A 15738-nucleotide genomic window follows, 5' to 3' on the forward strand; every position below is an offset into this window, starting at 1 on the left:
GTACATGACACACACAGCTCTGCCGCATATACAGTACATGACACACACAGCCCTGCCGCGTATACAGTACATGACACACACAGCTCTGCCGCGTATACAGTACATGACACACACAGCTCTGCCGCGTATACAGTACATGACACACACAGTACTGCCGCGTATACAGTACATGACACACACAGCCCTGCCGCATATACAGTACATGACACACACAGCCCTGCCGCATATACAGTACATGACACACACAGCTCTGCCGCATATACAGTACATGACACACACAGCCCTGCCGCATATACAGTACATGACACACACAGCTCTGCCGCATATACAGTACATGACACATACAGCACTGCGCATATACAGTACATGACACACACAGCACTGCCGCATATACAGTACATGACACACACAGCTCTGCGCATATACAGTACATGACACACACAGCTCTGCCGCATATATAGTACATGACACACACAGCTCTGCTGCATATACAGCACATGACACAAACAGCTCTGCGCATATACAGTACATGACACACACAGCTCTGCTGCATATACAGCACATGACACACACAGCTCTGCGCATATACAGTACATGACACACATATATGCCGCATATACAGTACATGACACACACAGCCATGCTACACATACATAGTACACGCTATATTCCCTCCACATCACGTGATACTGTGCCAGACTCCTATCACACAGCCCCTCCCTCCTTTCCTGATGATCACATGACCATGACATCACCACAGGTCCTTTTCCCGCTACCTGCACACAGCGGCTCAGTCCAGAGCCTGGCTCCTCCCTGTACATGTGACTGGTCACGTGAATACTACGTCACCTGAGGTCCTTTACCCCCTGTTTTGTTGCTATGGTAGCCGGAGCGTCTGTGCGCTGAGTATCGGGAGGACTCGGTGTTATTGCAGGAGAGGCGGCGGTACACGCTGGAGGGGAGCGCGGGAGGCATGGGGAAGCTGTCAGCCAAGTGCATAGTAGCCGGTGAGTCCCGTCCTGTCCTCCCGGTACAGTGCGGCCTATCAGTCCTCTCTGCAGATGTCTTATAATAATTCTTTATTTATAAAGCGCGCACACATTACGCAGCGCTGCACAAAGCTTGTCAAATCGGTCCCTGTCCACATGGGGCTCACAATCTAATCAACCTAACAGTATGTTTTGGAGTGTGGGAGGAACCCAGAGGATCTGGAGAAAACCCACGCAAACACTGAGAGAATGTACATAAACTTTGCAGATGTTGACCTGGGTGGGATTTGAACCGAGGACCCCAGCGCTGCAAGGCAGAAGTGCTACCCACTCTGCCACTGTGCCGCCCTACAAGCATCTTTTGTGTCATTGCTCTCTTATTCCTCTTGGAAATGAATTGTCCCCCATCAGCACTGAGCAGCCAGTGTCAGAGATAGGAAACGAACCACCTCACTCTATCCACACATTACCAGGACTGGCACACAGAGGAACCAAGCTCCAGAATGGTTGTTTATAGGGAAATCATCTTCATCTTTCAGGCTGTGTTCACACATTGTACTTGTATTACGTTTTTAAAGGCAATTCAGGTGCTGCAGGGAGGAGCTACCCCTGTGATCTCCAAGCAATGGTCCGTCCTAGGGATAGGCTATTAAAAGGATTTACTAGCAAAGTGATATTGATGACCCGGCCATAGGAGAGTCTAGAGATGAGCGGCCTAATGGTCTGGTTGGGCGTTCTGGTTCAGGCGCCTGACCCATCTGAACCTGAGCAATCGAGTCCACTCATCTCTACTGATAAACTATCCTATGGGCAGGTCATCGATATCCCTATCCTTTTAATAGCCTATCCTTAGGCCAGATCTGAAATTACCACCCCTAGCAACTAGCCAGCAACCCCTGGCCAATCATAGCCATGGCTAGTTGCTAGGGGCTTCAATTTACCGGATTAGCTTTTTTGGCCAAAAATGTGGCAATGCATCCAGTTCATCTCTAGTCATCAGTAGAAGAGCAGTGGTAATCCTAAATCAGACCACCGTAGATCATCTGTTTCTAACTGCAGCATCAACACAGAGAACAACACCATTCTCTTTGTAGAGGCTGTGCTCCGTTACTGCAACTCAGCTCCCATTTATGTGAATAATAGCTGATCTGCCGTTACACCGGCTGACCACTACACAGAAAATGGAGCTATTTGATGTTGCAGGTCTTTTATCTGTAGAATACTGGTCTTGACCCAATGGCTCTCTTTATCAGTAAGTAGCTGCATTGCAGAAGTAGAAATTCTATACAATATTGTAAAACTGTCAAGTGCAAACTAGATTCAATGTTGCAAAGGTTTGCTTAACCTTTTCCATATAGCCTTCCCAAAAAGATGATGAATCAAAAAGACACTTACCCGCTTTCCATTCGCTATATGTGGATAGTGTACAAGTATCTTTGTGGCACATCCCCTTTAACATTTCCCCACCATTTTGCTGCTGAAGATCTTCTTCACTTAGCGGCTGTCCTGCTGTTTCTGACAGTTACAGTTGGAAACATTGAAAGAGTGTTCTATGGAGAGTGGGCGGGGCATGGGCCATCAGGTTGTGAGTCGTAAGTCGGTTGATTCTTAATGGGAGCCTGTCATCAGGTTGTACTGCTTAAACTACTTGTCTCCTAGTATGAAATGTCTTTTCTAGAATTCCCTCTTTTATGTTAGAGGGCATCTACCACCAGGATGAAATACTGTATGCAAATGAGCCCGAGGGGCTCCAGGCTCCATTAACACCTATGGAGCCTGGAGCCCCTCAGATTTATTTGCATAGAGTCCTTCATCATGGTGGTAGATGTCCTTTAAATCTCACCTGTTGACCTATAAAAGAAATCTCCTCCAAAGTCATGTGAAAATGAACAGATGAAATGAGTGACTTTTTGGAGGCTTCAGGGGGAGTGTTACTTCTTATTCCTAGCACTTGCGATTATTTTCCCCGTGAAGGGGGGCCATGGCTGCAGCCCAATTTTCTCATACAATACTATAAAACTTTTTTGATCCCTTTTGGGAAATGGAGTTGTACACAAGCTGTCCGAGCCTGGACTACATATAACAGCACATAATGAACATAAAAAGGATAGAGGTCATCGATACGGGCTCACGGAGACAAGTGGGAGTTTAGCGACTTGTCGGTGCTGATTGATTTGTTGTGCATTTGGATGGCTATTGGGACAAAGGAGTTCCGAAGCCTGACAGTACGACAATTTATTTGCCTGTATCGCTCACTGAATGTGCTCAGTTGATTCGAAATGAATGGTTGATTCATACTTAAATTGATTTTTGAAGATGATTCATACGTAAAAAATTTTGTCTGTGTTTATTTCTACACCAGGTAGGGCCTGGCGTAGAAATAAACAATGTGTAAGTCCGCCGGAAGAATATGGATCCATCTGCGGCAGAGAAGTGCACAAGCGCTGGCGTATGATAAATAACCCCCAATGTCTTTAACTGACGGTTTATGAGTTAAAAATCTGACCTCACTGCTCTGTGGCCAGTGCTACCAGGTCCTCTAAAGATCTGCACCCCCTGGTGCGAGAGGCTTTGTTGGGATGTCACTGGTGGATCAGTAGTGCAGGGACCTGCAGAGGACCAGACCCCCCCCCCCCATGATGTCATCATTAACCTATTAGTGACCGCCCATACGGATTTCTCCATCAGTCACTTAGGCTAGGCTGACACTCAAGGGCCTTCGGCTAGGCTGACTGGTTTCTCCGTCGGCCTTACCTAAGGTTATGGCAGCTGCTCTAACAGTCCTAACCCGTTTGATCGGGGAGTCAATGTAGTGACCGCAGGATCTACATACCTGTAGAGAGCGGGGGCTCCCTACCTCTCCTCCGGCGGGGTGTCATGCAGCCTGGGACCTGGCTGGACCCATGACTGGACCGAGCTGATGCATAGGCTGACACTTCTAATGCACTGCAATACATGATTACTAGTTCATATGTTAGTATTGTAAAAACAAAAAAAAGTTTAAAAAAAAAAAAACACAAAAAATAAATAAATAAAATTCATTAGAATGTCCCTAACACATATAAAACAATAAATAATAAAAAAAAAAGTGGAAAAAAGTCCAGAAAATGGTAACAATGAAAACGTCAGCTCATCCCGGAAAAAATGACACCTTAGCCAATTCCCTTCTCCTAAGTGTGAAATAGTTATTGGAGTCACAATATGGTAAAATTAATATTATTTGGGGGGGTACAATACGTTAAAATTTTTGGTAAGAACTATTAACACCTAAAAAAAAACTTAAATAAATTTGGTATCCCTGTGATCGTACTGAACCAAAGTATATATTAGAGATGCTATTTGGAGGGCATAGTGATAGACGAAAAAACTTAGCCCACAAGAAAATGGTGCAAATGCGGTTTCTTGTCAATTTTACTGCATTTTGAATTGTATTTCCACTTCCAGTACAGGGGATAGAATATAAAATACAGTCACTAGGAAGTACAATTTGTTACGCAAAAAAACAAGCCCCCACACGGCTCTGTACATGGAAAAAAATAAAAAGTTATTGATTTTTGAAAGTAGGGAGCCATAGACAGAAAGTAAAATGGAAAAAGACTATCAGGGACAAGGGGTTAAATTCCCCCTATACCACATGATAAAAAGTTTACAAATTCTCTGGAATAAAGGCTTGTGGTACCTGAGGCCACGTTCACGTTTGGAAACGCAATCCAAAGCCTCCAGTAGGGATAACAAATTTTCGTAACATTGTGTTTCCAACACGTTAACTAAACGCAAAGTAAATACAATCTTACCTCAACGTGTGATCGCGGGTGGAGCCTTTGGATTTTGTTTCAAAACGCAAACAAAATGCCACATGTGGATGCAGCCTCAGGGGCTCTACAAACATGTCCTCGCAACTGAAAACTATTCTACCCTACAAAAGCTCAATGGCTCCTTCCCTTCTGCGCCCATGTACACTGACAGTGGGTGACATCCACATGTGGGGTGTCTTTGTGCTCGGTAGAAACTACACAATATATTCATAGATGCATTTTCTACTTTTTTTTTCAGTTTTTGTGGGTTTGCAGCTGAATGAATGTAGTAATGATAAATATTATTGCTTTCCATATCAAACCTTCATTTTGTTTGAATTTCTGTAAAATACATAAAGGGATAACAAGCTTCCTACCTGCTGTTTTGAATAGTTTGAGGGGTGAAGTTAATAGAACGGGGTGATATGTGGGGGTTTTCTATTAACAGAACTTCCAAACCCCCTATAGAAATGAAATGGTCCCTAAAGTAATTTAGGGATGCAAGTGTCTTAGAGTGCGATGCGTTTTTGATGCATCTCCATAGACATTTAAACGCGCGTTAAAAAAAACGTGCGTTAAAAAAAACGTGCGTGTGTGCGTGAAAAAAAATGCAAGTCTGAAAAGACCCATTGGTTTCAATGGGTCAGAGTGCAATGCAAGTTCTGCGCGTCAAAAGCACAGAAAACGCGCGTGAAAAAAGCAAGTGTGAAAGGGGCCTCAGTTAAAGCATTTTGAAGTTAACCAGATAAAGTGACGCAAAATTAAAAAAAAAAAAATCAAAGCACCTCCCTTTTTCTAAAACGCATATAAAAATAAATAAACAAGTAAAATCATGAACATGTTATGTAATGCCTCGTCCCAGAAAGTATGATCAAAATATAAAAAAACATTACTCCCGGTAGTTAATCCCAGTGACTGAAAATAGTACCCACGTGTCCGACCATGAGGTCGTAAATTCCTCAAAATGGTCGCAATGAAAACATCAGCTTGTCCCTCAAAAATTGGCACCTCAATACACCAAACTGAAAAAGTTATTGGCGTCAAAATATGGCAAAACTAAGAATTTTTTGGGGAGTTTTAGAATTAAAAAATAATAAAGCCTATATTTTTATAAAAACAAAGTTTATCGGAATGTGGCGCAACTGTGGATTCTTTTTGCAATTCTTCCACTTATGGAATTTTTATAATGAAATACAAAATATAAAATGGTGTAAAATGTAAAAAGACATGGCTTGTGTAGAGAGGGGTGTAAAAAACTGAAGAGCAAAAATGGAAAAGAATCCGGTAATTAAGTGGTTAAATGGGGACTCAACTTACCTTGATTACCTATGTCCCACTGTTTCTTGCCCATTCTCCTCAGTTTAGCCTATTTATTCATGATGTCTCTTTCAAGTGAGGAGATTTTACAGAACTTTATCTGTCTGACTCTACTCTTCCAGCTGCTCCCTTCCTCCACCTTGTCATTGGCAGTATCAGCTCTGTGAAGATAAGTTATTAACCCTTAGTGCACAGCACAGGCTATAGAATTCATGTACCATATATACTCATGTATAAGCCGAGTTTTTCAGCACAAAAAATGTGCTGAAAAGCCTCACCTTATACACGAGTCAGTAAAAAAAAATAAACTTACATACTCACCCTCCGGCGCCCCGATGCTCCACGCAGTTCCGTCGAGGCTCCCGGTGGCTCCTCTTCTCTATGTTGTAGTAGCTGGCAGAGAGACGTCCATGCGATCTGCCAGCTGGCGCACATTATAATCCGGCCGTGTCGCTGCATAGTATGCACCGGCCGGCAGATCGCGTGGACGCATCTCTGCCGGCTACTACGTCATAGAGAAGATAGAAGAGGAGCCGCCAGGAGCTGCGACCAGGATGCGTGGAGTATCGGGGCACCGGAGGGTGGCAGGCTGTATACTGGGGCTGGCGGGCTGTATGCTGCGCGGGGGCTGGCGGGCTGTATGCTGCGCGGGGGCTGGCGGGCTGTATGCTGCGCGGGGGCTGGCGGGCTGTATGCTGCGCGGGGGCTGGCGGGCTGTATGCTGCGCGGGGGCTGGCGGGCTGTATGCTGCGCGGGGGCTGGCGGGCTGTATGCTGCGCGGGGGCTGGCGGGCTGTATGCTGCGCGGGGGCTGGCGGGCTGTATGCTGCGCGGGGGCTGGCGATATACTGGGGCTGTAACCAATGCATTTCCCTCCCTCGGCTTATACTCGACTTAATAGGCTTTCCCAGTTTTTGGTGGTAAAATTAGGGCTCTCAGCTTGTACTCGGGTCGGCTTATACTCAAGATGATTTCTACCACTTACTTATTATGTTCCCTGCTCCTTTATACTGTATACTGCACGGGAGCTGGCAGGCTGTATACTACATGGGGGCAGGCTGTATACTACATGGGGGCAGGCTGTATACTACTAGGGGCTTGCTGTATACTACATGGGGGCAGGCTGTATACTACGGGGGGCTGGCAGGCTCTATACTACATGGGGGCAGGCTGTATACTACTGAGGGCTGGCGGGCTGTATACTACTGAGGGCTGGCGGGCTGTATACTACTAGGGGCTGGCGGGCTGTATACTACTGGGGGCTGGCGGGCTGTATACTACTGGGGGCTGGCGGGCTGTATACTACTGGGGGCTGGCGGGCTGTATACTACTGGGGGCTGGCGGGCTGTATACTACTGGGGGCTGGCGGGCTGTATACTTCACGGGGGCTGGCGGGCTGTATACTACACGGGGGCTGGCGGGCTGTATACTACACGGGGGCTGGCGGGCTGTATACTACACGGGGGCTGGCGGGCTGTATACTACACGGGGGCTGGCGGGCTGTATACTACACGGGGGCTGGCGGGCTGTATACTACACGGGGGCTGGCGGGCTGTATACTACACGGGGGCTGGCGGGCTGTATACTACACGGGGGCTGGCGGGCTGTATACTACACGGGGGCTGGCGGGCTGTATACTACACGGGGGCTGGCGGGCTGTATACTACACGGGGGCTGGCGGGCTGTATACTACACGGGGGCTGGCGGGCTGTATACTACACGGGGGCTGGCGGGCTGTATACTACACGGGGGCTGGCTGTATACTACACGGGGGCTGGCTGGCTGTATACTACACGGGGGCTGGTGGGCTGTATACTACACGGGGGCTGGCGGGCTGTATACTACACGGGGGCTGGCTGTATACTACACGGGGGCTGGCTGGCTGTATACTACACGGGGGCTGGCTGGCTATATACTGGGGGGGGGGCTGTAACCAATGCATTTCCCTCCCTCGGGTTATACTCGAGTCAATAGGCTTTCCCAGTTTTTGGTGGTAAAATTAGGGCTCTCAGCTTATACTCGGGTCGGCTTATACTCAAGATGATTTCTACCACTTACTTATTATGTTCCCTGCTCCTTTATGTCATGAAAGCTGCCATACTGTCTCCATATACATCCTGTATGTGCACTGTGCAGTGTTCAGTGGATTTACTTGTGGGAAACTAAATGGATTTAAAGGGAACCTGTCACCGCTGTTTGAAAAAAATGAGCATTAGACAGGTTCCCATAGAGCCTTATATGCCTAAGGGCACCCTTTTTTTTAACTAAGTTGATCGATGGTCACACTTGAGTCTACCAGCCGCCTCCTCAGCATGTCATCGGTTCCTCCTCTTTCCACTCCTCTATCCAATGTCACTTGGCTGTCTCGCCGAATTCATGCGCATGCACATCTTGGTGACGATTTTTGCTCCTTGTGATGTCATCGGGGAGCGGCGATCGGTTGCCGTGACAACCTCGGGTCTTCCGAAGAGCCAAGGCTGTCTCGTTTTAACCATTTTATTACAATGTGCGATTTGCACAAAAATCCCCATACAGTAGTATGGCAGTATATGGTAGGATCGATAAGACAACCTAGGGTTAAAGTACCACAGGAGGTCTGAAAAATAGTAAAAATAAAAAAAAGTTTTAAAAAGCAACAAGTTCAAATCACCCCCTTTCCCTCAAACTGATATAAATATAAATAAACTGTAAAAATCATAAACACATTAGGTATCGCCACATCTGAAAATGTCCAATCTATCAAAATATAATAACGTTTTTTCACTGCATTTAACCCTGTAACTGAAAATAGCGTCCGAAGTTGAAAATGGCTCTTTTTTGCCATTTTGAAAAATATAAAAAATTTAATAAATAAAGTGATCAAAAGGTTATACAGTCTGAAGATTGGTAGCATTGAAAATGTCATCAGAAGTGACACAAAATGACACCACCCACAGCTCCGTACACCAAAGTATGAAAAAGTTATTAGCGCTAGAAGATGGCAAAATCCCCAAAAAATGTTTGTACAGGAGGTTTTAATTATTGTAAATGTATGAAAACATTATAAAACCTACAAATTTGTTATCCCCATGATCGCACTAACCCAAAGAATAAAGTACACATGTCATTTGGGACGCACAGTGAAAGCTGTAAAAATCCAAGCCCACTAGAAAATGGCGCAAATGGTTTTTTCACCATTTTCACTGCATTTAGAAATTTTTCCCACTTCCCAGCACATGGCATGGAATATTAAATACCGTCACTATGAAGAGCAAATTGTTACGCAGAAAACAAACCATCACACATCTCTTTATGTGTAAAAATAGAAAAGTTATAGATTTTTGAAGGTGGGGAGTAAAAAATGGAAAACAAAAAAGAGGGCCAGGTAGTTACGGGGTTAAACAGCAGTGAGAGCTGCTTTTGCTTCTCAGGCCTGTGATATCATGTCTACCAGTCACTTGAGAGTCAGTCCATTCCGGCTGCAATACCCAGCAGAGCCAGTATGCAACGTGCGGTGCTGTGCTTGCTAGCCAAGGATTTGGTAAGCTGTGTGCAGCGCTGCGTAATCTGTGTGAGCTATATAAATAAGGGAATTATCGGATGTCACAGCGCTCATCCGATGCTTCAGCCTCTGATTGACAGGGGGACAGACTCCTGGAATACCCCTTTACTTACATACGGCCACGTTCACAGTTTCCGGTTGGATTGCGTTTTGAAATGTAATTCAGTCAGAAGAGGGAGGGGCTTGTCCCCATGTTTTGCGCATTGTTCACATGTAAAATGTGTGGTTCTCATTCCTGATCTGCGATTTCCAGGATCTGTGCGATCCCCATCCGTAAGGTGAACGCCGGAGCCGCCATAGTCCGTCCATTCTGTTTATTTGACACCGAATCACAACTGCTTATTGGTCTAAAGTGGCCATGAAAGTGGCAGCGTGGCGCAGCAGCTGTGTGATTATACACATTATCATATTGTATATACAGCGCACAATACCACACGGCAGGGCACGCGATTACCCGGGGAAAGAAATTGCACGTCTTGAGAAATCGAGCTCCGAGTACCTTTAAACAGACAAGAGAGCGGCAGAATTACTCTCCGTAATTACAGACCCCCGAAGAGTTTATTGCTCTCGTATTAAGGAACGAGCGAGACCTTTATTGGGAAAGAAAGAGAATCGAGCAGCAGACCTGAGATTTTCGGCGCGGAGGTTTACAAGCGGTAGGTCCTGTCGCTGGTAATGTTAGGCCTTGCAGTGATGCTTCAGTGGTTACGCTCAGCGCCATATTAACAGGCTCCTTTACTATTTTAAGAGAAATACACAGTCTTTATTTAGCTGTTTCTAAAATTACCAAGACATCTAAGCTACTCGTCTTGAAAAAGAGCTGCCACGTGGATGTATGGAGCTCCTCCGAATTTTAAGTATGGAAAATCAGAGTGCAGGGATTTCCTTTGCTTTCCATTCCACACTGTGCCGCCTACTTTTCCGATTGGGTGGTCTGACCCGTTGCACTATTGTGGAATCTGCCGCAGAATAAAGTTTCTTTGAAATCCATGAAATTATATAATCTGCTGTAATCACACCGAAATGGACATGAGCAGCGGGTTGTAGATTCATGGAATATCATCAATGAGAGAAGAGAAACCGCGGCTGTACCTGGAAAAAAAAACTACTTAAAATCTGCAAATTCACAGCAGACTTCAGTCTGGAATCGTAACTCCATCTGTGGTAGTTGCATAATACAGTTGAAAAAAGACACATGTCCATCAAGTTCACCCAAGGAAGGGATGTAAGGGAACACAATTCTATATTATAACATAAGCATCAATGTTATTTTGATATAAGAAGGCATCTAGACCCTTCATGAAGCTCTCTGCTGTTCCTACTGTGACCAGCTCCTGAGGCAGGCTATTCCACAGATTCACAGGTCTTACAGTAAAGAAGCCCTGTCACCACTGATGATTAAACCTTGTTTTCTCCAGACGGAGACGGTGCCCCCTTGTCTTTTTAATAGATTTAACCTGGAACAACTTTCAACCACGTTGAACATCCTCCATAGACTGTATTACACTACACAGCTTGATGTCATCTGCTAAAATTAGACACAGTGTTATTAATTCCTCCCTTTATATGATTATTAAACAATAATATCCCTTCTTCACAGGATAGGGGACAACAATATTATTGGTGAGGGTCCAACTGCTGGGACCCCTACTGATTACAAGAACATGGACCCTGTTCTCTTTAATTGATGGAGCGACAGGTAGATCATGTGTCCGGCTGGCTGGGCGCTGTGCTTGGCAATTTTCTGATGTCCCAGTAGTAATTAATGCAGCTGTAGGACTTATGCCCTACATCCTGCTCTATCGATTACTAAAAATGGGACCCCCGTTCTCTTGATCGTCGCGTCTCTGTTCTCATGATGGGTGGCTTTCCAGCAGTTGGACCCCACTGATCAGATTACATTTTATTGTATCCCAGTGAATGTAGCTGTGATGTTATGCTCCTCTACTTCATTTACTTCAGATTACAGTTTTGGTAAAGGAATGCATGGAATGGTTGTCATTTATCGGCACAACTATTCCACCCACATTGGGCACCTGGGGACCTCCTTCCTAGGGATCCCAGCGCCACGTGTTTCTTTCCACCTGCCCGCTGCTGTCATCAGACCTGTACATGCGGTCCCCAGGTTATGTACAAGATAGGTTCCTTGGGTTTGTACTTAAGTTGAATTTGTATGCAAGTAGGAACTGTATATTTTATAATTGTAGCTCCAGGCAAAAAAAAAATTCATCCCAGTGACAATTGGATCTTCTACATTTTGTGCTGTAATGGGACCAAGAATTATCAATAAAGCTTCATTACAGACACCTTACAGCTGATCATTGCAGTCTGGGACTATAGTAAAGTATCCGGAGAGCTTCACCAGGGGTCACAGGGGGCAGAGGGGTCCGTCTGTAGCTAGGGGTCGTCTATAAGTCGGGTGTCCTTAAGTAGGAGACCACCTGTATAAGGAGACACAAGTAATGTGCTTTGTAGATTCCTCTATCGGTCTGTGAGTGGGAAGGGAGTTACAAAATCTGTACAATTATCATAAGTGACAGGCTCGCCGGGCCCGTACCCACGCTCGCCCGTCTCTCAGTCACTGTTCCCACATAATCGCTCCTAGGAATTTGTTTTGTACATTAACCATCTTACATCGCTGTGAAGTAGTTTTAGGCTTCATGAAGATCAGCATTTACATGAAGGTGGGTGTACATGCTGGAATACAATCTAAGTATATCGTTGGCACAAAGATCCTCCATGGCAGTGCCCGCTTCATTCTGCTGTGGATACAATCTGCAGGGGTAGGTTCTGGAGCCAAAACACATGAAAGCTCAGTAGATATTTTACAGATATTTCACCAGGTTTTCATCCTCCTAGTAAGCGGGATCATAGTATGGGCAGAGGGTATGAAGAAGGCATGACGGCTCAATCAGCCACTGGCTGCAGCGCTCACATGCCAATCACAGGTAAACAAGGGGGGCACCGGAGCTGGAACAGAGCAGAACAATGGAAGTCTCAGCAATAGTGTGAACCAGGCCTAACCTGGTTTATATAATATGTCATGAGCTTACCAGCAATCTCGGTAAATTGGCCACTTAGTGGCTGCCAATTCTATCAGCGTCCTCCCCTCCTACACAGGAGGCAGAAAAGAGAGTATAAGGGGGAAGAGACACCTAATGGGTGACATATGGTGAGGGGGGCTATATACCGGAAGTAGTAGGAACATTTATACTATTTGGGGACCACTAGAAGGCTGTTATGCTTGTGTGGACATTGTAAGGGAGGGGTAAATTTGGGGAGTTATGTTATATGTGGGAGGGGGGATGTAGCAAAAAGTTTCCAATGAAACCAAAAATGTTCTGTCCAGAGGAAATCTGTGCCCTCCAGTCCAGTACATTGCCAAGTGATACTTTTATTGCGCCCCAAAAACACATGATGTCTCGACTTGATATACAGTGGATAAACAATCTATACCTATTCAATATGCTTCACTAGAGGTAAACGGTACCAAACAGGGGGCTGAAATATCAAAAAAATGGGTGAGAGGATATAGTCCAGGTATATGGTCCATATGTCCAATATTTAGTATGTTGTATCACACGTTAGAGGGTGGATTCCTATTTATAGGACAAATGGACCATATACCTGGACTACGTAACTGGACTACATATTCTCATCCATTTTGTGATATTTCAGCCTCCTGTTTGATACTGTTAATCTCCAGTGAGCAAGAGAAAACTGTGATTCCAGAGAGGCAGAGATGGAAAGACTCATGTACAATGGAAAGATGTCATATGCATAATGCAGTCTAATGTGCAGGCAGCATGTTATAGAGCAGGAGGAGCTCAGTAAGATTGTACATACTTTCCTATCTGAGCAGCATGTTATAGAGCAGAAGAAGCTGAGTAGATTATACATATTGTCCTATCTGCAGACATCATCTCATAGAGCAGGAGGTGCTGAGCAGATTGCACATATTGACATATCTGGGGGCAGTTGTTATACAGCAGGAGATGCTGGGCAGATTGTACATTGTGTCATATATGCAGGTAGCATGTTATAGAGCAGGAGATGCTGCGCAGATTGCACATTTTGACATATCTGGAGGCAGCATGTTATACAGCAGGTGATTCTGGGCAGATTGTACATTGTTTCATATATGCAGGTAGCATGTTATATAGCAGGAGCAGCTAGGCAGATTGTACATAGTGTAGTATCTGCATACATCGTGCTATAGAGAAGGAGAGGTTGAAAGGAATGTGTATAGTGTCCTATCTGCAGTCATAATGTTATAGAGCAGAAGAAGCTAAGATGATTGACCTACAGTGAAAAAAGAATTCAATACAATTTCTCATTTACCAATTTATATCTCTGCTCATCCACTGCTGAGAAGCCAATGTGGTGGTCCTATCAGGGACAGATGGCCTTACAAACATAACTCACTATCAAATATAGGACCACAACCTTGACTTCTCTGCAAAATATGGATCTGCTCAGCTCCTCCTGCTCTATAACACACTGCCTGCAGATAGGACAATTAGTTGGGCTCTTCCTGCTCTATAACATGCTGCCTGCAGATCAGACTGGCTTTGTCATATGGCAGGTTTCCTTATAAATGTATAGATTATTACTATATCTGTATAAGGGCTTTGTGCTTTCTCATACACAGGTGACTCCACTGTTGGGAAGAGCACACTGATCCAGCTGTTCCGTAGTGATGGAAGCCACTTCCCAAAGAATTATAGTCTGGTATGATAAATCTTGTATACACCTTTCCTGGGTCCTGAATGGAAATCGTGCCAAGTAGTAGCAAAGAATTCTATGTATTCAGGTCCTTGATATAATCTTCAGAGCGACCCCACTGATGAGAACTCATTTTATTAACCCATTAAAGCAATTTTCTGTATTTACTTCCACTTATTAAGAGAACACTAAAATAATTCAAAGAAAACAAATTCAAAATCAATAACATTCCCTTCCATCTATTCCTCAATCTCATTTACTTTGAATTCTTTTTTGCCTCATGTCACAATCGCAATGTAGAAACATCAAAGATTCTTGTCCCAGACAATTAACCATTTCCTTTCCTCCTTCTTCTTATCACTGATGTGACTGTAAGGGTGCGTTCGGTTTTAAAGCGTTTCCATTATTGCTGGAAGTGTAAGTCGCCTGGTTACACTGGGACACTGCTGCTTACACCTTACAGCCTTAGTTAGTAATCCTCATACAGGTATGTCGGCTCTTGACAGGCACCGTTTCAGACTGGGGTAGCTATTTAAGGGTGCGGTCACACGTACTGATAGAATTGCGTACCAGGGGGCATGCCTCGGCCTGATTGCATATGCATTTCCATGGAAATGCATGAGATTGTCAACCAGCACCCAGTGTCTTGCATAGGTGCGGTTACACTATGTTTTTTTGGCTCGTATTTAAACACATTTTAAAACACATGAGTTTTTTCATGTTACTATGCGTTTGGCTGGTTTGAATTAATTTTTCTTCATTTTTGGAAGTGTAAGCAGCTGTGATAACATAACACAGCTGCTTACATTTCCAGAAATGAAGATAATGGATTCAAACCGACCAAACGCAAGGTAACAAGCAAAAATGCACCAAAATCACCCTAGGGGTACGGTCACACAGTGTGTTCTTCGACCATTCTTGGTGCGTTTTTTAAACGCACTGAAAACTCATGCCATCTGAGTGTGACTCCTCTCCACCCCTGTGACTCCATACAGGTCACTTGCATACAGTGTTCCAAAAACTATTTATACAAAAAGCTAAATTTTCCAGAATTTAAACGAATGTCATTGTAATCCTACTCCTGTCCTGCATAGGCTGTGGTGGTGTATGGGCCTAAATCCTAAATAAGATGCCCCTTTAAAGAATGAAAGTGCAAAGAATGAGCATTTAGAGGTGATATTCTGTCCCCATACTGCTGAGGCTGACAGATTTATGTTTTTCTCACCAGACAACCACCATGGACGTCATCACGAAAACTGTGCAGATCCCAGACAGCGGGGATATTGTGGTGAGCTCATCTGTGTTTTCCCTTATTCCCTCATACACAAGGACTATCACTAGTTGAGCAAGACGAAGCATTGGATGATTTCCAG

The 15738-nt window shown here is 44.7% G+C and overlaps 1 protein-coding gene across 2 annotated transcripts in view; it reads left to right on the forward strand.

The window, feature by feature from the left end:
- Window positions 1-795: 795 nt before the first annotated feature.
- Window positions 796-15738, forward strand: part of IFT27 (intraflagellar transport 27) — a 28247-nt gene continuing 13304 nt past the window's right edge. The window contains exons 1-3 of one of the 2 annotated variants that reach the window (XM_072127589.1): window positions 796-1007; window positions 14292-14371; window positions 15594-15653. In XM_072127589.1, coding sequence (XP_071983690.1) covers window positions 974-1007; window positions 14292-14371; window positions 15594-15653 — 174 coding nt within the window. In that variant the 5' untranslated portion in view covers window positions 796-973. The remainder of the gene's footprint in view (window positions 1008-14291; window positions 14372-15593; window positions 15654-15738) is intronic. The other variant, XM_072127588.1, reaches the window with a different exon arrangement.

Source organism: Engystomops pustulosus, chromosome 10 (assembly GCF_040894005.1).
Source record: "Engystomops pustulosus chromosome 10, aEngPut4.maternal, whole genome shotgun sequence".
Classification (NCBI taxonomy): domain Eukaryota; kingdom Metazoa; phylum Chordata; class Amphibia; order Anura; family Leptodactylidae; genus Engystomops; species Engystomops pustulosus.